This window comes from Carassius gibelio, chromosome A3 (genome assembly GCF_023724105.1).
Source record: "Carassius gibelio isolate Cgi1373 ecotype wild population from Czech Republic chromosome A3, carGib1.2-hapl.c, whole genome shotgun sequence".
NCBI classification, from domain to species: domain Eukaryota; kingdom Metazoa; phylum Chordata; class Actinopteri; order Cypriniformes; family Cyprinidae; genus Carassius; species Carassius gibelio.
The window spans coordinates 4,827,155-4,852,943 of record NC_068373.1 but is presented as its reverse complement, the minus strand read 5'-3'; the positions used below and the strand labels follow the sequence as shown (position 1 = coordinate 4,852,943).

Below are 25,789 nucleotides of genomic sequence, written 5' to 3'. Positions count from 1 at the left end.
AAATCCTAATGAATGAAATCAAGTTCAGGCCTATATTATTTCCTTGCTGAATATCTTGTTTCACATAGAAATACATCACAGATGTTAAATGGATTGAGAATACTATATATCATGTTGACTTGAAGAGCATGAATAAGCATGATGGATTTTGTCGGCCGAATATCAGATTTTGTTTGTTTGTTCTACAGTTCTGAGACAAGATCTAATTAGGAGCCAATCTCTTTTTGTTTAGTTTTTTTTTTTTTTTTTAGGAATATATATATGTTTCTCTAATCTATCATTCCAAGTCATATTCACACATAGAATTTTCAGAGACAGACATGATTGACTTAAATATTACATTCAGCTGTGGCAGACCGAAACAGACAGACAGACAGACAGACACAGACAGACAGACAGACAGACAGACAGAGAGACGACTGACACAGACAGACAGACACAGACAGACATGCAGAGAGACAGACAGACAGAGAGACAGACAGACAGACAGAGAGACAGACCGACATACAGACACAGACAGACAGACAGACAGACAGACAGACACAGACAGACAGACACAGACAGAAACAGACAGACATACCGACACAGACAGACAGACAGAGAGACAGACAGACACAGACAGATAGACAGACAGACAGACAAAGACAGACAGACAGAAACAGATAGACAGACAGACACAGACAGACAGACATATTTATTCCAGCCTGTGTGTGTTCCTGTGCTCTGGTCAATTTAAAAACACAAACTGAAACCTATCAGGCATCTTTCAGTCAGACGTTCTGCTCCATCATGTCATTGTTTATAATGGTGAGTCTTGTGTCTAGCTGAACTGTTCTGATGTTTCCTGAGATTGGCACTGGACGCTCACATTTACTAAATGCAAGTGCTGAATCTATGCCAGTACTGTAATGCTTAGATAGACTCCTCTCTCTTTCTCTCTCTCTCTCTCTCTCGCTCTCTCTCACTCTCTCTCACTCAGGCAATTGTCCACAAAACATCCTTTTTTCACATCATTCTTCCATTCATGTCAAGCAAATGAAAGAATCCATCAATAAACACTAACTTTATAATGTGCCTTGCCATCTGTCAGTAAACTACTCTTTAGATTTGGAAAAACTTAATTTTAACTTAAGTTGTTTTAAAACCAGGGAATATAAAATGTAAGTCTCCTGTTTTTCCTATAGGCTACATAAAATTTACTGAGATGACAAAGTTTACTGAGATGACAAAAACATTCGGCATTTATGCCTTGCACCTAAGTATTAAGAAATTGTATTTATGCATTTACTTATTTTTTGCTGTGTGCAATATAAAAATATAAGACATATATATTACACGTATCTCATTCCATATAAATTTTAACGCACAGTACAAATTGTGTTATTCATAATATTTACATACAACATGAATGGGCTTTAATAGTCAAAGTAGAAGTTTGTCTTTGTTGGGCTCCAAATTGTGAACGGTGCATGTGACATACTTTTGTCATAAGCACGGTCAGCTGGCCACATGGACTTTGCACAACAAACACGTCCATTGAAGCTTACAGCCAGAGGAATATACAGTACTTTGAATGGCTTGCACACTCCACATGTGCGCAAGACGGAGCAGAAAGCGTAATTAAGTATAACCGGGACTTAAATGCTAAATTTTAAGTACGTTTCATTAATTGCACTAATGTTGTTTCCTTAACTACATAAGAACTTTGAAAAACTAAGTGCAAATCATGTGATTTCTGTTTTTTATTTTCCTAATTCAATAAATTTTACTATTACAATATCTTGTAAAATGTATTCTGTAGTAATCAATGTACAATTTCACTGACTTTTTCTTTTCTTTTATTGTCCACCCAATGTTTTTGTTAAAATAATCAGAATGCCTTTACAAATACAGTATGTCAGCAAGATGTTATTCATGAACTAAGTAGAAGCTATTTTGACCCAATAAATGTCCACACTGTTGTCGACCTTTGAATTTTGGTTTAGAATTTTTACTTTATAATTTGATGTAATACGTTTTCAGTTGTTGTCATGTATGTGTGTGTCTGTGTGTATTTGGAGTCAATTTAGAAATGTCTATGAGAAAATACAATAAAAGCAATGGACCGACTGTTAATAAAGGGAAAGCAGAGGCAAAGCCAGAATATATCAGGACAAGAATTATGTACATATTACTAGTAATCAGAAAAGATCCTTACTTCACAACCCACCAAACTCAAGTCAAACCCTATTTAATTTATCAACTGAGGTATGTATAATTGGCATCAACAATTCTAACAACATTTTTGTTGTAAATTTATTAGTGGAGCATTGTTGAGTGTGTCTTTCAGAAACAGTTTGCTCATGTGCACTTCTAACACTGGAATGTGATTCGAAAGAAATTAAGATTTGAAACTTGTGATTTGAAAGACATTAAACAGTTATTTTTAATGCCATACTTTTAATGATATATCATTAATATTGTATCAAATAGGGATGTCTGTTGATTCACTCAAAGCCAGGCCAAAAGGCACCAAATTGTTGGAAGGGACATATAAAGAGCCTATGAAGTTCATTTGTGTTCATTTGTAATCATGAAAATTATAGAGCTGCTTCTGGCTATGTGTCACAGTGTCTGGGTTGTTGTTCCCCGGGGTTCCACTAGATGTCCTCCTTCTCACGGTGTCTGTCCCAGATCACTTCCTGTTCCCTTATATGGTCACCTTCCTCCTTGTTGCGTAATTGATTGTTCCCCCCACCTGTCTCCTGTTTCCCCATTATCCTTCTGTGTATAAATACCCAGTCTGTCTTAGTCTATGTTACGGAGTCCTTGTTTAATGTTATGCTATTTCATGCCTGTCATCCTTGTCTTGCCTTGCGTTAGTGTCTTGTTTATGTCTGCTTTGATCTTCTGGTTTTGACCCTGCCTGGACTGTTTACTCTCTTGGATTACCCTTATAAATAAATCATACTTACCTGCAATTGGTTCTCTCGCCATCTTTCAAGCGCCGCGTAACGTGACAGAAGGACTCCGTCAAACAGAGAACCAGCAGGTATGTCTGCCCATGCCTCATCCCCAGCCACAGAGCGGGACAGTGGCGGTTTTGAAGGAACTCGCCTGGTGGTTTTTCGGGGGACCAGGGGAGGTCGCCGAGGAGGGAGTGGTCGAGAGGAGACTCGGCATCACTCTCAACCATGGCCTCCCTTCGATCCGGGGCTTCTTTGGGATGGATCAGAGCCTCCCTCTCACCGTAGCGGAAGGAGAGGTGAGAGGAAGCGCATGCCCGCCATGGTAGCACCACAACCCAAGATAACCGCCAACCCTGCGCCGCTGCGGTGCAGGGCCACCAAACTCCCATCACGAGGCAAGATGGAAGCCAGCCTCACACCACAGTACCCGATGGCCACCAGCTCAGCACCGACGCCCAAGTCGGCCGCTGTCTCATTCTTGGATTATTTCGCTACGCTATCAAGAATACTAGAGGTTCCCAAGACGGTTCACGTCATGGCTGCTGAGCCAGCGCTTCAGCACAAGATGGCCTTTAACCCAGCGCCACAGCTCAAGATGGCCGCTGAGCCAGCACCACAGCTCAAGATGGCCACCAGCCCAGAGCCACAGCACAAGATGGCCACCAGTCCAGCGCCACAGCACACGATGGCCGCCAGCTTAGAGCCACAGACCAAGATGGCCATCAGTTTAGAGCCACAGCACAAGATGGCCGCCAGCCCAGACCCACAGCACAAGATGGCTGATTCAACGCCTGAGTCGCCAGTACAGGTGCCACCGACTCGCCGTCATAGAGGGCGGAGGACGAGGAGACAGGCGTCGACCATCCCTCAGGGCCTGGAGAACGTTCCCGAGCAGACCGTTTCTGTTCCCGAGGCGGTGCCCGATGCTGTTCCAGATGCCGAGGCGGTGCCCAATGCTGTTCCAGAGGTCGAAGCAAAACCCGACGCTGTTCTGGAGGTCGGGGCGGTGCCCGACGCTGTTCCAGAGGGCGAGGCGAGACCCGATGCTGTTCCGGAGGTCGAAGCGAAACCCGACGCTGTTCTGGAGGTCGGGGCGGTGCCCGATGCTGTTCCCGATTCCGAGGCACAGTCCGTTGCCGTTCTGGAGGCCGAGGCGGTGCCCGATGCAGTCCCCGAGGCGGTGCCCGATGCAGTTCCCGAGGCGATGGCCGAGGCTGTTCCCAAGGAGGTGCTCGCTGCTGTTCGAGAGGCCGAGGCGGTGCCCGATGCTGTTCCCGAGACGGTGCCCGATGCTGTTCCCGAGGCGGTGCCCGATGCTGTTCCCGCGGCGGTGCCTGATGCTGTTCCCAAGGCCGAGGTTGTTCCCGAGGAGGTGCTCGCTGCTGTTCGAGAGGCCGAGGCGGTGCCCGATGCAATTCCCGAGGCGGTTCCCGAGGCGGTGCCCGAGGCGGTTCCCGAGGCGGTGCCCGATGCAGTTCCCGAGGCGGTGCCCGATGCTGTTCCCGAGGCGGTGCCCGATGCGGTGCCCGATGCTGTTCCCGAGGCGGTGCCCGATGCTGTTCCCGAGGCGGTGCCCGATGCTGTTCCCGAGGAGGTGCTCGCTGCTGTTCGAGAGGCCGAGGCGGTGCCCGATGCAGTTCCCGAGGCGGTGCCCGATGCCGAGGCGGTGCCAGAGGTCGTTCCCGATGTGGTGATCGATGCCGTTCTGGAGGCTGAGGCGGTGACCACGAGGATGTGGTGGTCGTCCGCTCCGCCCTGGGGGACTCTGGCGGTGACCACGAGGAAGTGGTGGTCGTCCGCTCCGCCCTGGGGGACTCTGGCGGTGACCACGCGGCTGTGGTGGTCGTCCGCTCCGCCCTGGGGGACTCTGGCGGTGACCACGAGGAAGTGGTGGTCGTCCGCTCCGCCCTGGAGGACTCTGACTTTGACCACAAGGTCATGGTGGCCTTCCGCTCCGCCCTGGAGGGTTCTGGCCTTGACCACACGGCTGTGGTGGTCATCTGCTCCGCCCTGGTGGACGCCTCAACATGTCCTTCATGGACTTCTGTTTTGTGTTTTTTGAGTTCTGTTATGCTTCTGTCTGTTCCCCTCAGTTAGTCTGGCCCTCTGTCCCTCCCCCTGTACCTCCTCCGGTCCCCCTCCCTCCTGGTCTCCCTGTTTTATGTTTACATTTCTGGTGTTTGTTCCCCGTGTGTTCATTTTCCGGCCCTCCGTCCCTCCCCCTGAGCCTCCACCTGTCCACCTCCCTCCTGGTCTCTGTGTTGTGTTTTGTCTTGGAGCGTCTGGGAGCCGCTCCGTAGAGGGGGGGTACTGTCACAGTGTCTGGGTTGTTGTTCCCCGGGGTTCCACTAGATGTGCTCCTTCTCACGGTGTCTGTCCCAGATCACTTCCTGTTCCCTTATATGGTCACCTTCCTCCTTGTTGCGTAATTGATTGTTCCCCCCACCTGTCTCCTGTTTCCCCATTATCCTTCTGTGTATAAATACCCAGTCTGTCTTAGTCTATGTTACGGAGTCCTTGTTTAATGTTATGCTATTTCATGCCTGTCATCCTTGTCTTGCCTTGCGTTAGTGTCTTGTTTATGTCTGCTTTGATCTTCTGGTTTTGACCCTGCCTGGACTGTTTACTCTCTTGGATTACCCTTATAAATAAATCATACTTACCTGCAATTGGTTCTCTCGCCATCTTTCAAGCGCCGCGTAACGTGACACTATGTGCCCCAGTTAAGCACTCTGTCTCTCCGTTGAGGAAATAGATTTGATGTGTTGTGTCTCATTTCTTTGCTGTCGTTGTTTTAGTGCTTTATCCTTGACTGCATTGATCAGCTTTAAATTCAGCATTCTCTTTTGCGCTTTCTTTTTCTTGTTGTGGGAAACTTCAAACAGCTCTCGTCCCACTACAGCAGTCACTCCCTTCAAAGACTGCTTTTATTATATATTCTTAAGACAGTTTTAATCAGCTCAGAAAGACCATTGCTATATGTAGGAAAATAGGTCAAATTGCCAGATGTAATCAGTGGAAATATGAGATTAATTACTGTGGTTGTTTGATGTTTGGAGATAGACTAAATAATTCTGAAGCATTTCTTGAGTGCGGCCAGCCATGACAGCAGGAAATGTTTTGGTTTAGAAGCTGCATTAGCTTTCTTTAATAATCACTAAGCTCTCCTCCCTGTAGACCAAAAACGTCTCTAGGTTACGTATGTAACCCTAGTTCCTCGAGGGAACGAGACGCTGCATCAAATGCGCTTTGGGGAACGAGCCCAGTGTGTGCAACTCTGAATATTGTGTGTAATCAGTCCAATAGAAGAGCGTGACGTCACAGGCGGGGTGACGTAAGCGACCAGCAAGCTAAAAAAGCAAGTGCCGCGCAGCTGGCGTCAGCTTCGAGTACCAGCAAGCGCCGGCAGGGGTGCAGGGGGTATGGCTCCGAGACGCAGCGTCTCGTTCCCTCGAGGAACTACGGTTACATGCGTAACCTAGAGACGTTCCTTTTCAGGAACTCGAGCTGTGTCAAATGCGCTTTGGGGAATGAGTACCAACGCCGCCAGACTACCAAACCCCTGCCTAGTGTGTATCCGAAGAGCACAGCTTAGGACAGGAGGACAGAAGCGCCTGGAGTGACTGGCATGTCTAGGCCATAAAATTTAACAAGCGTAGAGGGTGTGGACCACCCCGCAGCGTTGCAGATGTCCAGCATGGAAACACCTGCTTGGAAGGCCTTGGAGTAGAGTGAGCCTTGGCTCTCGACAGCAGGGGACGACCAGAGGACTCATAAGTGGCACTGATAGCCTTGACTATCCAACGACTAATAGTCTGCTTAGAAGCAGGAGAACCCCTCTTGGGGGGACCGTATTATACAATCAATTGGTCAGTTTTTCTCCACAGGGCAACTCTGTGGACGTATGCGTCCAGCGCTCGAACTGGACACATACAATTTAGCTTCGCTTGGTCGGCTCCCGAAAGGGAGGAAGACAGAAGGCCTGCAGCACTACAGGTCATGGTGTAACAGAGAGAACCTTGGGAACATATCCCGCTCGAGGTTATATGAACGCTTTAGTCATGCCAGGTGCAAATTCAAGATAAGTGGGGGCCACAGAGATGGCCTGAAGATCTCCTACTCTCCGCAGAGAGGTGATAGCCAACAGAAAGGAGGTTTTAAGTGTGAGATGTCTGTCTGAGATATCTTGAATAGTTTCAAATGGGGGTTTGCACATTGCCTCTAACACCACAACCAAGTCCCACAGGGAAATACGGGACCGTACTGGAGATCTCAGCCTCAGCGCGCGCGGAGGAAACGTGTAATTAGGGGGTGTCTTTTCCAGCAACTGGCCATCGAGAAGGGGGTGGTAGGCCGCAATGGCATGGGGGGACAGATAGCTCGCGAGCTCCTCATATTGCGGCGAGTGGGGTGGCGAATCCCTGTCGACCGACTCCACATCAACCTCCTCGGAGGAAGAGAGGCGGAGCGTCGACCCCTCTCCCTGAGTGGAAGGAACCGCCGAGCGTGCCTCCGACTCTAGGGATTGGGTGCCGGATCTGGCAGAAGTGGAAGGAGATAGGGACTGGCATGTCTCCATTCCCTCCACCAAATCCACTTGCGAACCCCACGAGTGCAGCCGCCATTCTGCCTCGGCAGAAGCGGAACCAGCACCTCGGGGAACGCTGGCAAAGGCCCCCTCCTCGAAGAGATATATATCGCAGGCAGGGAGGAACACACAACCTATAACGCGATTTGGAATCGCCATCAGAATGCTTTACTTTCGCCTTGCTCTTTGGCATGTCTAGGAGCTCTAACAGGACATACAACAGTAAATAAGACTCACAAGACAAACAAGTGACATTCACACACTAAGCGCTTGCTGAAAGACGCGAAGCTGACGCCAGCTGCGCGACACTTGCTTTTATAGCTTCCTGGTCGCTTACGTCACCCCGCCTGTGACGTCACGCTCTTCCATTGGACTGATTACACGCAATATTCAGAGTCACTCACGCTGGACGTGTTCCCCAAAGCACATTTGACGCAGCTCGAGTTCCTGAAGAGAAACCAGCTGTCCTTTGAGAAAACTGTTAAAGTTCACCCCAAAATGAAAATTCTGTCATTAATTACTCATCCTTATGTCGTTCCAAACCTGTAAGATCTTCGTTCATCTTCAGAACACAAATTAGGATATTTTTGATAAATTCTGAGAGCTATCTGACCCTCCAAAGACAGCAACATTTGCAGGTCCAGAAATATAGTAAGTACATCAGTAACACAGTCCATGTGGCATCAGTGGCTCAACATCAGTTTTGCGATGCTACTGTACAATAATATATTTTTTTGCACAAAGAAAACAACAATAACATAATTTCTCCAGAGTTCTGCCACGTCTTCTGCTATTTTGGAGACTATTACAATGCATATGCATGCTCTCCCCTGAGCGTAAACAACGCTTACTGTGCACATTATGTTCATTCGCGCACTTTCCCTCCTGAATGTAAACAACGCTGATTAAGTCTAATAAGTTCTTGAGTACTTTCCAAAATGGTGGAAGACTTTACTCAGGTGAGAAGAATGGTTGAGTAAATTATGTTATTTTTGTTTCTTTGTTACCTCGTAGCATCACAAAACTGAAGTTGAGCCACTGATGTCACATGGTTTGTTTTACCGTATTATTTACTATGTTTCTGGACCTGGGAACATTTTATTTGCGTTGCTGTCTATGGAGGGTCGGATAGCTCTCCGATTTCATCAGAAAAATCTTAATTTGTGTCCTGAAGATGAACGGAGGGCTTACTGGTTTGGAACGACATGAGGGTGAGTGAGGGTGAACTAACCCTTTAACAGCTATTTGATTGCCACCGTTGACCGAACAATGATCATCTTCCCCTCATGTAGAAAAACACAGTTTGTCTGAGATATGATACCATGAATGTCCAGAATTCTACAGTGAGAGTGATTGCACATGACTGGAGTCAGTTATTGACTTAATAAATAGTCTACTGAGTGATAAAATATACTGTGTAATCCCCACCACAGCTATATATTGCCATGTTTCCACCGCAAGAACTTTACCCAGGAACTAGGGACTTTGGCCTGGTACTTGGTGTGTTTCCACCGCAGGAACCAGGAACTAAGTAAAGTTCCGGGTAAAAAAAAAATCCCCTCACAAAGTCCCTGCTGGTGTGGTAGTAGTTTTTCAAAGTTCCAGAACTTTCGGATTCACATCATTTTCAAAATATTACTGTTATTGTGTCATGCAATGTATTTTTAATTTTTTCAGGCTAGAATGTAGTTGTTTAAAATTCAAATCTGTGGTTTATTTATAAAGACAGCGTCTATTTAAAAATGTGTTACGCCGATCTCAGAGACGGTGAACTCCATACGATCAGCGGGGAGCTCAGTCCTCACGTATTCACAGAGAACAGCCTCTCCTCGGCTAGACCTTCTGATATGTGCCGCTGGCTCTGATGTCTCTTTAATGGTTAAACATAAAATATAATTCAGCTGTGGGGTAAATCTGACCGGTTTTCTTTGGTCTGTATTCAATTTATCTATATGTTAAAATGTAAAAAAACAAAAAACAAATTTAAATGTAAAAAAAATAAAAAAGGCAAATTTATATAATATTTCGTTTTATTGTAAGGGCTGTATACACATATCCCTGAACATTTCTGCAGCTGTTATTTTGTTTAAATGAAAACGAAAGGAGGCAGTGGTATTTGATATCATAATTCGTTTTATTGTAAATATACAGAGAGGAAAATTGCAGTTGCCAAAGTGAGCTGATTGATGTTATCAAGTACGCTGCTGTTTGCAGAATTACCGGATTAGCGTCATCACAGACATCACACTTCCTAGTCAAATGCACAAAGTCTGAACAACCGAGGATGCACGTCCAAAATCAGCGTACTTTGTATATTGAGAAACGCATGCAGACCTATGTCACCAGTCTATTTGCCTAATCTTCCCGGTACTTTAGACCACGGTGGAAACGCAGAAAGCAACAGGTCTGGGTAGGGAAAAAGTTCCTGGGAAAAAAAGTTCCTGGTACAAATGTTCCAGGTAATTCCAATGGAAATGCGGCATATGTGACCCTGGACCACAAAACCAGTCGCTGGGGTATATTTTTAGCAACAGCCAAAAAAAAAAAAAATATTATTTTGTATTTTATGCCAACAGTCATTAGGATATTACATGTTCCATGAAGATATTTTATAAATTTCCTACTGTAAATATATCAAAACTTAATTTTTTATTAGTAATATGCATTGCTAAGAATTCATTTGGACAAATTCAATGATGATTTTATCAGTATTTAGATTTTTTTTCAGATTCCAGATTTTATCAGTATTTAGATTTTTTTTCAGATTCCAGATTTACAAATAGTTGTATCTCGACCAAATATTGTCTGATCCTAATAAACCATACATTACTGTAAAGCTTATTTGTTCAGATTTCAGATGGTGCATACATCTCAATTTCGAAAAATGAACACTTAAGACCAGAGTCACATACTTGTATATCATGGTATAAATGGTAAAAGGTTTAGATTTTGTCATTAGAGACAAAGAAATCATTAGAGATTTTGTATATATATATATATATATATATATATATTACAAAAAAATTATTTTGTAAAAATCCTTTGGAAGATACACAGAGACTATATTCTTTCACAACTAAAAACCTTTTATGGTCTAACAAGGAAGTTTTGATACTTACAGTATGCTTTAATTGCAACGTGGCAAACGTGGTTTTAAATGTGTGCTGTCACATTTGGTTAAATAATGTCTTTTATTATGTCATGTCTTTTAGTTTGAAGTTTATTCCAGTTCATAATCCAGTCTTGTTCATTGTTTCCTGTCCCTCAAGTTTCCCTTTCCTTTATTGATTGTGCTCAGGTGTTCCTTTTCATTAGTTCTGTTATGTGTTCATAGCTACATGTTTCCTTTTGTCTGGAGACTAGATTTGGCTTTCATGTAACCCTCTTCTTTGGTGAGTGTCTTGTTTTGAAATTTGTCAAGGTAAATTCAAGCCAAGTTTAGTTTGTGTCTAGAATTAAGTGTATTTATTTTTTGTTTTTCTATGTCTTTTTAAAAAAATAAATAAATAAAGCACTTGAATTCTCGACTTTGACTCACCTCAGTGTATTGTGTACAAACTGGTTAAGCTGGTATTGTTGCAGGTAAACTATCTTAACTTGTGTAGGAGTGATGTGTGACCAGCTGAAACCAGCACACATGTCTGAAAATGTAACTTATATTGGTTGGCAGTAATAGTTTTAAAAGTGATCTTTTAAATGGATAATCCATCCAAAAATATATTCTGTCATAATTTACTTGACATCCCAGGTGTATATGTGTACTCCATATGCATGCTTTCTTACTTCAAATAAACACAAAGATTTTTTTTTTTTTTTTCAAGTGAATGGGTTCCCAAATGCTGATGCTCCAAAAAGCTGACACATTGTTTGTGATGGGAACCAGTTAACACTTGTCAACACTTGTCAATGAATTTATGTCTTTTGAAGTGAAACAGTCATTTTTGGGTAAACTACCCCTTTACATTTATTACTACAGCAGTGTTTCCCACAGTATTTTTTCAGCCCTTAGACCCTTAAGGGGGTTAATTTTGTACACTTTAAAAACATTAATCGATCTGGTTCCCTTTGAGAAATAAAGAGCTTCAACCCTGTTTCAGTAATCAATTTGAACAGGGTGTAAAAAAAATATATATTTGTACCTGGACTTTAATGTGGACTTAAACCTCACTTTAGTTGATAGTGTCTTAGCCCACAATAATATTATTATTTTCTGGAAGACAATCAAGACAGAAATGTTAAGTTTATTTGGTTACAGGAGCAATGCACAGTCACACTAACGTAAGTGTAAATGTGCAGGAATTTAAACCCTTGAAAGAATGTAAAAAAATGTTTTTTTTAAGGGATGTTGAACTGATATGAAGAGTGTTTATAATATTTAACATTTCTCTTTTCTGCCCCCACAGGCTCTGAGCTCTTTTGAGTGGTGCCATGACCAGTAAGGGTGGTGACCATGCAGACACACTGAACCCCCCTTCTTCATCCTCCTCCTCTTCTCGGTCCTCAGCAGCCCGTAAGCTGCAGGTGCAGCGCTCACTCTCCCGAGATACCATCACCATACACTTTTCTGCCAAGGGAAATGAGGAAGAGGAGGAGGAAGAAGAACTCTACAAGCTAGCCGTTTCTCCCTCTGGCCTTGAAACTGAAGATCAGACTGTAGTCACTGCTCAGGAGGCCAGTGAGGAGCTTCTCTCTGAAGGACTGGAAGCGGATATTGTTGCAGGACTGTCATCTCAGACCCACAGTTCTGCCTTGGCTATACAGCACCCTTCCATTAGCCTGGGTTGCACATCCACTTCTAGTCTTGCTAGCTTCTCATGGCCCTCTGAACAGAGGTCTACTGCCCCAGTACGTTCTACCCATTCAGCTTCATCCAACTCATCCCCAGCCAAGGCCTCTGGTCTTCCCTCAAAGCCCTTCCTAAGCCTAGTGAAGTCCCTTTCCACTGAGGTGGAATCTCGTGAGGTTGCTCCCCAGCCAAAAAGGAACCGGCATTTGATGAAGAGCCTGGTTAAGTCTTTGTCCACAGACACTGCTCGATCCGATCAGGAGGCTTTGACAACTCATCGGCCCTCAGATTCCCGGCTCAATCTGCACCTCTTCAAACCTTTCACACAGACTCGTGTTCCTGCTGTCAGTGGAGACTCCAAAACTGCTCCCTCATCCCCCCTCACCTCACCCGATAGCCGCTCCTTCTTCAAAGTTCAGGAGGTGGAGGCACGTATTGAAGACACAAAACGGCGTCTGTCAGAGGCTATGTGTGAGCCCCTTCAACTGCTCAGCAAAATCATTGGTGAGGAACCTGGTGGCATCACCTCCACAACTGCAGGAGTCTCTTACCGGTCCAGGAACCTTTCCTCCAGCGCCTCTGAGCTCTCCAACCTGTCTGCCCTCAATGGCCACTCAGAAAGCAACAATAACTACTGCATCAAGGAAGAGGAAGACCTGGAGGGAGAAAGTCCTCTTGAGGGGCCAACTGTTGAGCTGCCTTTGCACAAATCACCTTCTCTGGGCTTGAACAGGTGTTTTATGTCAACACTTGCTCGTCAAGAAGATGAAGAGTTTTGCGAGCTCTACACTGAAGACTTTGAGCCCTGCACTGACACAGAGTTAGATGGAGAAGAACCTTGTTTATCCCAAGTCCGACGAGGGAGTACAGGGGGATGCAGTGAGGAACCAACTGAAGGAGGAGGGGAGGAGGAGGAAGAAGAAGATGAGCCTCCAGCAGTACCCCACAACGCACTGATTCTTCTTATATCTCTGGTTTACGGTTACTTTGTTTTGCCACTTCCTACATATGTGTGTTGGGTTTTGATGGGAGTTGTGGCAGGATTCATGCTAGCGATTCTGGTGGTGTGGTTGTCACCAAGAGGCAGATCTTCATGTGTCCGTCATGGCAGCTGGAGCAGAAGAGAGAAATGGAACCGGGTTCCTCTGGATATCAAAGAACCAGCCATCCACAAGGTGGGTCCCACCCTGCTGCTGAAGATGATTCTGGTACTGTGGATAATGGTGTAATTTTGAAGAGCTAAAGGTTTACATTCACTATGCTTTTGACCATGAAATTTGATCAGACCAGTTAAATAATGCCTGGCATGGAAAATTGTATCTCATTCTCGGATCTACAAATGCTAAAATATAATGCAGAATAATAGCAGTGACTATTAAGTCTATCTTCCATATGCCATAGTACTCACAAGGAATCCAAATGGTATTTTGGTACTTCTCAGCCTCACACTCCAACAGTCTGTTGTTGTTCACACTTACTTAATTTTGCTAAGCCTAGCTCATAGACTGCTTCCTGAGTTGACACTTGACTGTTCATTCAAGTTGTATTAGGGTGAATGAAGATTGTTAACTTTAAAGGAGGTTGTTCAGCTACAGAAAATGGCTGATGCCTTAAAAAAGAAAAAAAAAAGCTGATAACCAGCTGATCTATTGTGGCCTTGCTTGTCTTTTTTGTTAAAGAAATGATCTGGTCAGTTTTCTGCATTGCTTGCTAGAAGTGGAAGATAGTCACATGATAGTTGCACATTGATAGTCACAGTAGGTCATGGTGGATATTGCTGATGTCATGTTTCAGTGCAGTACAACCGCTGTTTATGAGAAATTATCCATATAAACTAGGTTGTTGCATGATAGCACATCTTTAAGCTAGCTTTACAAACTCACTGTGTGCACTACCATCTTCAGGCTCACAACCTTCCGAACACCAATATTTTCATGACTTAGAGATATTTTCATCCCTGCCTGGCCAACTGAGTTCAGTTTGGATATAAAGGTTAGGTTTTTTTTTTTTTTTTTTTCTAGTAAATTAAGAGATTTAGAACATTCAGGGATGTTTTTACTGAAAGTATCACAATTTAATTATACTGAAAAAAGAAAAAAGAAACCTATTTTTTAGCTCAGGAGCGATAATTAAAATCCATCCAATTAAATAGATAAATAAAATAAACTTTTATTGACACAGCATATAACTGCAGTGCATGCTTAGAATAAACACAAAGTTGTTGTCTTTGATGAATGCTGAAATAATAGTAAAACAGTTATTTCAGTTAAAATATTTCTATATATTGTTAAAGTTTTTCTTTGTGTGAATGGGCTTAAATCATTATCCTTTTATCACAAATAAACAGGTGAAAATTGTATTCTTTTCATTTGAAACCCTAGTGATATTAGTTTTATCTCTATTTAACCTGACTGATTAAGTTGAAGGGAGTAATGTGTGGAACTGATATATTGTTACAGGCTGTAAAGCCAGGCGTTGCCATTTTGCCTGAGCTGTGTAATATTATCAGGCCTACCTGTGTTCATCTGACTGCCCATCCTTCGGCCAACAAATGCAGAACAGTCCTTCCTCATACTTGTGCTGTAATTCATTTGTTAAATTTGGCCTTGTTTTTAATTAAAAAAAATGTATAGGTCATTTATTTTTATTAAATTATTTATATTAATTTTCATAGGAAATAGTTAATTTAGAATTTAGAATTAATAATATAATTTGGTTAATTTCTTTTAATTTATTTTCTCGATTTTACCTTTAGGGACCAAGTAATGATGCAGTGTCATAAGACTTATCATTTGGTTAAAAAAAACCTTCATTTTGATTTTTCAGTTGAAGTGTCTGAAACATGTCCAAACAGAACACAAACTTTTAGATATACTCTGAGAAAAAAATAATCCCTTACTATTTCCTTTTATATTGGGGGAGAAAATAATATTTTTTAGAATGGCTTGTTTTTTGTATTCAGAATCATTCATAACATTGCAGTTTTTCCACAAATGTTTTCATTCTCAGCTTGCAATGTTTGTCAGAAGGTGGAAGCTGTATGTGGCGTGACATAATGGTTACAGGTCTGACTTGTAACCCAACTAATTAATGCAGTGCAGATGGTGCTTTGTCCCTTATTTAGTACTTATTTTAATTTCTTGTGGCCCATTTGTTTTGTTGTGAAATGTCTGTGCTTATACACTCAGGGTTGGATGAATGAGATCTACAGCTATGACCCTGAGACGTATCATGCCACATTTACTCACTCTGTGTATGTGCGCCTGGAGGGCTCTGTCCTGCGACTGTCCAAACCTAACCGCAATATCCCCCGCCGGGCAACCTTCAACGAGCTCAAACCTGACGTCACCTATGTTAGCCAGAAAATCTATGATCTCACCAACAGTAAGGTGGGTGGTACACACAGTCTCAGTGCACAAACGGTTTTGTTGTTTTAAAATTTTGCAATTTAGCTAAGAGCACGTAATATACAGACCCCATTAAAACTTTGTTTTGTAGAGAATTTTATTGATTCTGTGTGTGTGTGTGTGTGTGTAATTTAAGGTTTGAAAATCTCTTTTTGACTTGAATTACAGAATGTTTCTATAACTGAATTATAGAATGTGAACGAATGTTTAGTATTTCCAATGTTACTGACAAACAGGGTGCCATAGTAATATTTCTATAATGAATGGTGCACTGAAATTTTTTCTTGCACTTTAGCATCTGTGATACAGAATTTTATTTGCACAGGGAAAAAAAGTGTAAAATCGGAACATTTATAAAATGTTATTTGGCCAAGCTTTTTAAAAACTTCTTGTATTACAGATCTACCTGGTGCCTCATAGCCTGGCCAGGAAAAGGGTCTGGAATAAGAAGTATCCCATCTGCATTGAGCTGGCCAAGCAGGATGACTTCTTGGCCAAAGTGCAGGGAGATAAGTCTGACGTGGTGGAGGAGAAGCCCCCTGCAGCAGGAGACAGGCCCGAGGCTGGAGGCACTAGTGAAGAACCGAAGAGAGCGCACACTGAACCTGTACTGTACCTCTTCGGGAGGACAGGAAGAGACAAAGAGGAATGGTTCAGAAGAATGCTGCTTGCATCCAAGCTGAAATCCGATGCCAAGAAGCCCTCTGGTCTCCCTACAAGTAAAACATTTACAAATGGTCCTTTATAAAATCATTATTACATTCATTAAGAAATAATTTTATTGCAATGATAGCACAATAGACACTTCAGATATCTGGGGTTCTCAGAAGTGAGAGTCATCATAGCTTGGTAAACTTCAATAGTTGTTAATGGAAACTGCAACGTATATAAGTTTTACATTCCCATTTGCTCCAATAGCAAAATAAAAAAAGTCATGATAGGTATTTATGACTTTCCAAAGTAGAAAAAAATATTCAAAAGAGATTGATTGCAGTGATTAGAAGAGAGAAAAGGTTTTTAGTTTGCTATCACTCCTTCACCTTTTGCATTAGTGACACTCACGCAGCAGCATTAACTAGTTTTCTGAAATGTACTACCGAGGTAATATAACACAAAGTAAAAGAGTTTTATGAGATATATATGTACACACATAAAAAAAAAAAAAAAATTTAAACCTAGATTTACAGTGTAAATGACTGGAAGGCATCTTCACAGTGTCCATAGAAAGTATTTTTTCACGAATGAAAGTCATTGAACAGAATATAATTTCATCCATAGTTGTTTTATTTTATTCCAAATTATGTAATCAAGTTGTATAATCTCTCTCGGCAGGCTGTCTGTCTCATAGCAGCAGTCGTGGCAGTCTGGATGAAATGTTCCAGTCTCATCCCAGACAAAAAGACCTTGATGCCAGTGTCAAACAGAAAGTTCTGGAATACAACATCTACATGGCCAAATATGTCAGCCAGACTGCAGGCAGCCCCACCACAAGTCCTGTTCAGAGTGCTGGAAGCAGCCCAGAAATCACCAAAAAGGTCCACTATATTTTATGTCCATTTTACAAAAAACTGAAATCTTTAATTTAAAAAACAGTCATCAGCTTAACCAACTCTACCTATCCAATACTGAGACTTGTGCATCCAGACTTTGACAGTAGCTGTGTTTCCATCTACTTTTTATGTGAATTGAGATGTTGCATTAAAATGCTGGGTGTAGATGGCAATATGCACATAAAGTCTTGAGATGAGCATGACAGCTTTTACACTCAGTTGAGCCAGGTACATTTTTAATCCAAAAGACAACAACAATGGAAACATATACTGAATAAATTTGTTGCAACAAAAGACTTGCGTGAGTTTGCCAACAGATGATGTGACTGGATAAATGGGCTAACTAGAGCACCAGACTCATCGCACACATGTTCTTTTAATCATCAGTAATGCCAAAGTCCGTCATTAAAATTACTTTGTTTGAAACAGTTCTGGGAGGTTATTATATAATGACGTTCTCAAACATCAGGCATATGAACCCAAGTTAACATGACAGCTTTTGTTATTGTGTTTCGTTTGTGTCGCTCTGAGGTAATTTATCATGTAGGGGAAAAAAAGAGCCAGAGGCTTCACTAGTTGCAGCAACTTTGTTTTTTTATTATTGATACTTGTGACAGTTTCGCTGGAAGTAACGATTTTTTTCTCTTGAGTGCATTGGATGGAAACGGTGCTTTATTCTCACGCAGTATTTTAAGTTTAATGTTTGTTTGTAACAGTTTCCAGCCAGTGGTGAGCAGGAATCGGAGTCTGAAGCCTGGGTCAATGCACTTTTAGGTCGCATTTTCTGGGACTTTCTTGGAGAGAAATACTGGGCAGATGTGGTGTCCAAAAAGATCCAGAAAAAGCTGAGTAAGATCAGGGTGAGAACTGTTAGGTTTACATCTCACACCAGACTGTCTGACTGCGTATTTGATTAAAACAGTAACTTATTGCCTTGATTATTACAGCTGCCATACTTCATGAATGAACTGACCCTCACTGAGCTGGACATGGGAATATCTATTCCTAAAATACTCAACTCCTCCAAACCATCTGTAGATCATAAAGGTAAGGCCTGGTCTGTAATCCAGATTTTTGCTTACTATTGCTTATACTATTTTAAAGGAAAAGTAATTAGCTCAAAAGGGTGAAAAATCCTGCCTAATATATCCCACCCACTAACAGGTCATATTGTTATACCTAATCTGTGTGTATGTATGTGTATGTGTGCACTATTAGATGTGCCTTGTCCACAATCAAGCTATACCTGCACTCTATCACAGTATGTGTGATTTGGTAAATGAGCAGACTCCTGCCAGCTTGTTAAACTTTTCTTGTTCGTCATGGAGGATGCAGCACACTGAGCTCAGAGGATCAGTGTGTCTCTGAGCCAATCAGAGAGGAGCAAACTCGAGCACTGACCTTTCACTCGCTCAGGAGGAACTGTGCGTCATGACAGCATGGCTTTTGAGATTTCCGGGGCTTCACAAGTGATCCCTGTATGAATTTTAATCAGTGTAAACACATGCTGGGTGCAGAATTACAGCCAGTTTGATTTGGTGTAGAGTTCATATAAGGCAAAGTTGAAGGAAAGAAGTGCTTGCTTGTTTTCAGATGAAAAGCAACTGGTGGCCTGTTGTGTCAGAATATTAGAGAATCAAAGCAGTCATGCTATTAGTGTTAGTGAAACTTGATGAAAAAGTATCCATACAATGATTTAGATATATTGATTTAAATGTTAAAAGTTAGAGAATCACAATGATTATCCTCTGGGAAGAGTTTTGGGTTTTGTTGTTATTAATGCACTGACATTGAGACCATTTTGAAGTGTTTCCAAACACATTTTGTACTAATGTTTGAGTTTCCATTTGTAGGCCTTTGGTTTGACTTGGAGATCTCGTACAACGGCTCCTTTCTTATGACTCTTGAAACCAAGATGAACCTGACCAGACTGGGAAAGGAGGGGGAAGGCCTTGGAGAACAGGGAAAAGAAGGGTAAGAGCATGGATGACATTTCAGAAGACAGATGTTCCTCATCTCTTGCTCAAAATATCTGGGCTTCTGCTTTTTTGTAAGAATCTGTGTTTATTTAAGGGGTTATTTTTTTAATTGGATGTATTTATCATTTATTCTTTTTTACTGTTTCCTCTGGACTGATTTCTTTTTGGATGTGAACTCTTAATGGTGAGTTGAATCAGGGCTTTTCTGAAATCTCTCATTGTGTTGTACATTGCTTCTGCTTAGAATTTTGCTCCATATATTAAACTGATAGACGCTTCGCCATTGAAACACCACCACATCCCTGCATGTGCTTGCAGAAGTTCACTTCTAAGCCCTTGAATGAGCTTCACATTGCATGCTATGATTGTGATGAATGATACATATGATTCTGCATTTGTGTGTGAAACATGCAGACAATATTTAAAAGTGTTAAAGCTTTCTGGGGTTCGGTACTTACCTTTCATCTTTATGAAGAAGTGCTTTTTTTGGGGGGAGGGAGGGGGCTATGTATCTGCTTTGTAAATTACTTTTTAGTATAGGCTTTTGCAGCTTTGCAACTTCCCTTTCAAAACGCCAGTTATCATCGAAACATAAGCCTTTGTTTGTTTGTGTGCATGGACCAGACTCAGACCACGCACTTACTTCCTGGCTGACAGTGATGAAGAGTCATCGAGCGCAGGATCTTCTGATGAGGAAGATGCTGTTGAAGTGCCTGAAATTCCAGGAGTGGAAGGGTGAGATTAAGAATCTTTCCATTTCCTTCCGTGTTTAATTTGGAATATTGTTACCAGTTTAGCAGCCCAACATAGAGCTCGGGCACACAATATGTCTTTGGGTTAAAGATTGCCACACACCTGGAGATAAAGTTACTCTGGCAGAACTTACTGCATGAATAATTGGCCCATGGCTTTTTTTCTTCACAGTTTTGTTGGGGGACACAGATCCAGCAAAATCATGCGCTTTGTGGACAAGATTGCCAAGTCTAAGTATTTCCAGAAAGCCACAGAGACGGAGTTCATTAAGAAGAAGATAGAGGAGGTGTCCAATACGCCACTGCTCCTGACGGTGGAGGTTCAGGAGTGTCGAGGAACACTAGCTGTCAACATCCCACCACCCCCAACAGACAGGATATGGTATAGCACTTCCTTCAATATCCTCTTCACATTACTACTGCACAGAATTAAGATCTGTTACTATTTATGGGCATCAAACAAGTTGCTAGCATGCCATCTGCTGGTCATTATTCAGTACATGTCAAGATGTATCGTGTATACAATACAATACAAATGTTATTTCTATAGCATATTTAAAACAACCATTGACCAAAGTCTTTTCAGCATCATTAATACAACAAAAACAATTATATACACAAACACACTCACACACTTCTTTTTTTTTTTTTATCCTCATCACGCTAATTCTAAAAGCTAAAAAAAATTATGATTTCAGTGCAGACTTAAAAGTATTCACAGATTTAATCTGCATTGGAAGAGGGTTCCATAATCGTGAGCCCTATCACCCATTGATTTAAATGTAGTTTTAGGACCATGAAGAATCATCTGATTCGAAGATCTAATATTTTTTTTTATTTTGATAAGGTATCAAAAGGTCAACAATATATTTGGGGGCAAAACAATGCAAATGCAACGCTTTAAAAACCATCACAGAACAAAATTCTGATTTTTACAGACAAGAAAACAAACCTTTGATTTATTATCTCTCTTCTTTGAGTCAACAGTCTAGCAGCAGCATTTTGCACTAATTGAAGTCAAGATCATTGACCCTGTAATATACCTACAGTATATATATAGTATATAAAGAATTACTGTAGTCAATGCATGATGATAACAGTCTCCAGGTCCTTAAAAGAGAGAATTGTTTTCAATTTAGAAATAATTCTGAATTGATAAAACCCAACAAAACTAGTAACCTGATAATCTAAAACCAAAATCAAATCCATGTATCCCAAATTCTTTACATGATCTGAAACACTAATCTTCATAGAGGCTTCAAGAGGGTCTAAAGACAACACACCCACCCTGTCTTACTAGTAATACAATGAAGAAAATACATAGTTATATTTATGAAAAAATTTAATTGTAACGTTCCCTGTGACACACCACTATGTAATTTAGCTAATGTAGAACACAAATCTCCAATGCCAAATTAAAATGATCTATGATCTAAATATGACTTAAACCAATCTAAGGCAAGTACCCCTTATGCTAACATCTTCCAAATGCTTCAATAAAATGCCATTATCAGCAGTATCAAATGAGACCTAAAACCTGACTGGAACATATAACAGCATTCGTACAAGTAGGATTTGGATTTAAAAGGCATTTAAAAGATTTTATTGCATGATTGAAGCACATGATTGAAGCTAGGGCTGGTGACCATATAACTCCTGTTTTGAAGACATTGCACTGGCGGTCTGTTAAATTACCGTATAGATTTAAAGATTTTAATGCTTACTTATAAGGCTCTGCATGGACTCTTTCCACAGTAGTTGGCAGATCTTTTAACATCTTACACGCCAACTCGCAATTTACGCTCTTCTCAGCACGCTCTCTTAGTTGTCCCCAAAACAAGGTTACGATCCAGGGGTGACAGGGCCTTTTCTTCATATGCCCCAAAATTGTGGAACTCTCTCCCAACTGACATTACAGTTGCTAATTCTTTAGCTGTTTTTAAAACCTTGCTTAAAACATTCTTTTTTAGGGAAGCTTTATTCTATTTCTTTTTTTTTTTTTGCTTTGTATTATATCTTGTATTTTATTGTTGTGTTTTTCTTTTATGTAGTTTTCTCGGAAAGCAATTTTAAAGGTGCTATACAAAATAAATTTTTTATTATTATGAAACCTGTAAAGAATATGTCCAGGATATATTTTAGCTTAAAATTTAAACAAAGAAGTAAGGAATTATATTTTGCTTGAATAACATTTAGGGCCATTAAGATTTTTTGTCTTGGCAGTGTTTCTGACAATTACGCACCCTTCAAAGTATATTTATTTTTTAGAGCTCAAAGTAAAGTGTTTGGACATAAAAGGTCCTAAGGTGAAATGTCACTTGGACTTGTGACTGAAATTAAGTTTTCATGGTAAAGATGTGAATGTGGATGTTTCTGTTTATTTCAGGTATGGTTTCAAAAGTCCTCCTCATCTGGAACTGAAAGCTCGTCCTAAACTGGGCGAGAGAGAGGTTACTTTTGCTCATGTGACTGACTGGATAGAAAACAAACTCAATCAGGAGTTTCAGGTATGCACATGTGAAATTAGCGTGGATTTCATTATGAATGCAAAATCAATTGCATTACAGGAACATGAAAATGTTGATTTTTAAATAGTGAACATGAATGCATTTTCATTTGATTTTACAACTTTAATGTGCATTTATTTTCACAAATATTTCAGTAGTTTAATTTAAGCAGTATTTAAAAGAATTTGATTGTGTAGGATCACACAAGTGTTTAGATGTGAACAATGATCATTGTTCAATGAATTTACTCTACATTGCAAATGATAGAATTACTGTATAAAGTTCATAATTTTAACATCAGACTAAATTGATACGATTTTTCAAAGGAGTTATAGGATAAAAATAATTTCTATTCATTAGTGCAGGGTTTTTAAATTTGGCCCTCGAGGTACACTTTCCTGCAGAGTTTAGCTCTGCTTAATCAAAAAATCCTTTGAGTTAGTTTGATCAAGGTTGGAACTAAACTGCAGAAAAAAAGACCTTGAGGGCCATAACTGAGATTCACTGCTTTAGTAGATTTCTCTCTGTAATTAAAAAGATGCTAACCAATCATTACAAGTTTGTAGCCAAATATTGTGTGTATAAGTATATAAGGACGAGATCTCTGAATATATTACTTGAATAACAATCATGTAAGCACTTTCAGTTACACTATTTTTGCAGTGTTCTTTTTACAGTCCTGTTATTACTAGTAAGGTACAAGTAACACGTAACAAGGACACTGTAAAATGAAGTGTTACAGCACCTTTAAATTTGTTTGCTGTTACTAGCCAAGGATTTTATTTCTGTCTTCCTAATTCCTCTTCTTGACTCTCTAATGCTTCCTACCTTACACAGAAAATATTTGTAATGCCAAACATGGATGACGTCTGGCTGCCTATCATGCACTCTGCCATGGACACACGTTCCAATGCCAATGCCTTGAAGAATGAAGAATCTTTGGACCCTGAAGAGTCCCTTGAGGACATGTGAAGATCAGTTACTGTATCAAACAAAAAATAAAAAACACTTCAGTCCAATGAGGGCAGGACTGTACCTGAGCTGAGAATTACAGGTGCCATATTGCCCATTGAATAGAGCTGTGAAAAATCAATAACTAAAAGAAAGGACAATCTTGCTTGCTTGCATAAATATGCTGTTGGCTCTCAAACAGGATAAAAAGGGTTTTGTGACGTAACTAAAATGCATAGAGGTGATGATGAAAAACTCGTGAAGAAGCAGTAGAAGACTTGTATGTGACTAGGTGAAATGGATACACTACCTCTGTTTGATGCACGCTGACTTGCCAAATGTCCTAGTGTTGCATGAAAGAACCTAAACTTGGCAGATAGGAATTACAACCTGAGGGATTTCACTGGACTTTTGGTATGACAGGGTGCCTACAAACCACCTGGAAGGTTAAAGCATTTGGGGCTGTGCATCCTTGGGATGTATAGGACACGCTATCAACACCAGTAATGGATGAATCTGGTCATTTTAACAAATTTGAAGCCAAAAGGGGGCATTTCCAAGATTTGCCTATTTATGATTTTCTCATGATTGTCATATGCTTCAAGCAGCAAATAACATCTTAGATACAACAGACCTAGTAGTACCACCATTATCCTCTTCCATTCACCGCTGCCTGAGGCCTATGCGTGGCGTCTGATTATGCAATTAGATCAATTTCACTGTGCTCAAGAGGGACTCCAGCCAAATAACCTCTCATCCCTAAGGCATCCCTACTCAAGCAGGCTATTTTAGAGGATAGGCTTCAAGAGCTTTCTAAGCGAGATCTCTCCAATCATCACCACTCTGCAATAGCTGTAGATCAGTGGTTCTCAAATGTTGAGTTGCAGTCTGTTCTCAGACAACTGCAGGGATAAAGTTACAAAGTTAGGTCAGAAAGAAACATAGGCCTTTTTTTAAGAGAGGCAAAATACTTTTCAATTCTTTCTAAAGTTTGAATGTCATCTAATCAATCCTGGTATATTTTGGTACAAATTCATGTCACAGAACTCAAACAGATCTGTCTATTTGTTGAGCAACCTGAAGGAAATTCATAGTTTTTTATGTTATGAATGTTTATGAAGTAATATAAGATCTGTGGTGAACATGATGGAAGAGGCTTACACATTTGTACATAAATTACACTCAAATGTGAATTTTAAGCCATTGTGTTATTCATAATTTAAGTTGCTAAATAAAGAGTATGATCCATAACTTTTGAACAGACTAAATAACAGACAGTTGCTAATGTACTGTATGTATGGCCTGCCCTCGCCTTTAAAACCCATTAATGAAACTGCACAAGGTGTATAAAGTACAACCCGATAAAATACAATTTATTTATTTGTGCTGGCCACAATGTTTCTTATTCAGATTGTCTTGTAAATAACTTTGTATATTGTTGGGCAATTAATGGTAATATTAATGTATTTTAAGCATTTGATTTGAAAAGTTTTTTTTTTTTATTTTTTTTATTTACTTTTGAACGAGAATACATCTTGGACTGTGTTGGGATGTCCAATCTAGAATCTGGGTCCTGAAGCAAAATCGGTTGAGAACCACTGGGCTACGCCTCACACTGCATGTCAGATCAAGGCTCAAAATAAGTGCTATTCTATTTCCAACGCAGATATGAAGAAGATTGTTGAATGTACAAACAGCTGACATTTTTGTCTACCTTGTTTGGCATAGTTTGTCAAGTATTGCTAGCTGTGTCGCAGTCAGGTAAACTTTTTTTTTTATTATTTACTGTGCTTGTAGGCCAATGGTGTATTAAATCATGTAGGTAGTTTTTGTTGGTTAAAAGTGGTAAGTGAACTTTGCCATCCAAAATGTAAGTTTCCATAATCAGATATTTATTACCATTGATAGGTCTGAAAATGTTTTGTATCCAACATCACAAGTTCTGTTACTTAGCTACTGCTAAGTTTTAAGTGAACATGAATTATGGCTTTTCCTTATGGCTTACTTATGGAGGTCATTTTGGACTGAAGTTGAAGTATCAATACTACATGTATTTTGATTTTAATGTGTTTTGGTATCCGTTTATGCTACGATATTTCCATTCACACAACTGATGTTTAGTGTGCTCTTTGCCAGTTGATATTTCCTTTGTGCAATATTTCATTTGAATATTGTGTTCTGCCATATTGACAACATGACTGTGTGGAAATTGATAAATTGCTTTTGCAAAAATAATTCCAGAGGCATTGTTTCAGAGCTGTTTGTGCTTTAGATTCATTGAGGTTGTTGACTGGTTTTGAATGAGCAACTGCAAAGGGCTC

The 25,789-nt window shown here is 40.8% G+C and overlaps 1 protein-coding gene and 1 long non-coding RNA gene across 5 annotated transcripts in view; one reads left to right on the top strand and one right to left on the bottom strand.

Annotated features, from left to right (window-relative positions):
* Positions 1 to 23,557, top strand: part of LOC127944282 (testis-expressed protein 2) — a 79,962-nt gene extending 56,405 nt beyond the window's left edge. For 2 of the 4 annotated variants that reach the window (XM_052540170.1, XM_052540182.1), the window contains 11 exons: positions 11,940 to 13,497; positions 15,511 to 15,711; positions 16,130 to 16,448; positions 17,062 to 17,264; positions 17,996 to 18,139; positions 18,227 to 18,326; positions 19,133 to 19,253; positions 19,883 to 19,993; positions 20,183 to 20,392; positions 22,397 to 22,517; positions 23,355 to 23,557. In XM_052540170.1, the coding sequence (XP_052396130.1) occupies positions 11,965 to 13,497; positions 15,511 to 15,711; positions 16,130 to 16,448; positions 17,062 to 17,264; positions 17,996 to 18,139; positions 18,227 to 18,326; positions 19,133 to 19,253; positions 19,883 to 19,993; positions 20,183 to 20,392; positions 22,397 to 22,517; positions 23,355 to 23,489 (3,198 nt within the window). In that variant the 5' untranslated portion in view covers positions 11,940 to 11,964 and the 3' untranslated portion in view covers positions 23,490 to 23,557. Of the gene's footprint in view, positions 1 to 10,795; positions 10,929 to 11,939; positions 13,498 to 15,510; positions 15,712 to 16,129; positions 16,449 to 17,061; positions 17,265 to 17,995; positions 18,140 to 18,226; positions 18,327 to 19,132; positions 19,254 to 19,882; positions 19,994 to 20,182; positions 20,393 to 22,396; positions 22,518 to 23,354 lie in introns of those variants that run through there. The other 2 variants (XM_052540176.1, XM_052540188.1) reach the window with 2 other exon arrangements.
* Positions 23,558 to 24,957: 1,400 nt separating this feature from the next.
* The window catches only part of LOC127944493 (uncharacterized), a 2,248-nt gene continuing 1,416 nt past the window's right edge, over positions 24,958 to 25,789 (bottom strand). The window contains exon 3 of the long non-coding RNA XR_008150370.1: positions 24,958 to 25,789. This exon is cut by the window's right edge and continues 661 nt beyond it. This is a non-coding gene — a long non-coding RNA (uncharacterized LOC127944493).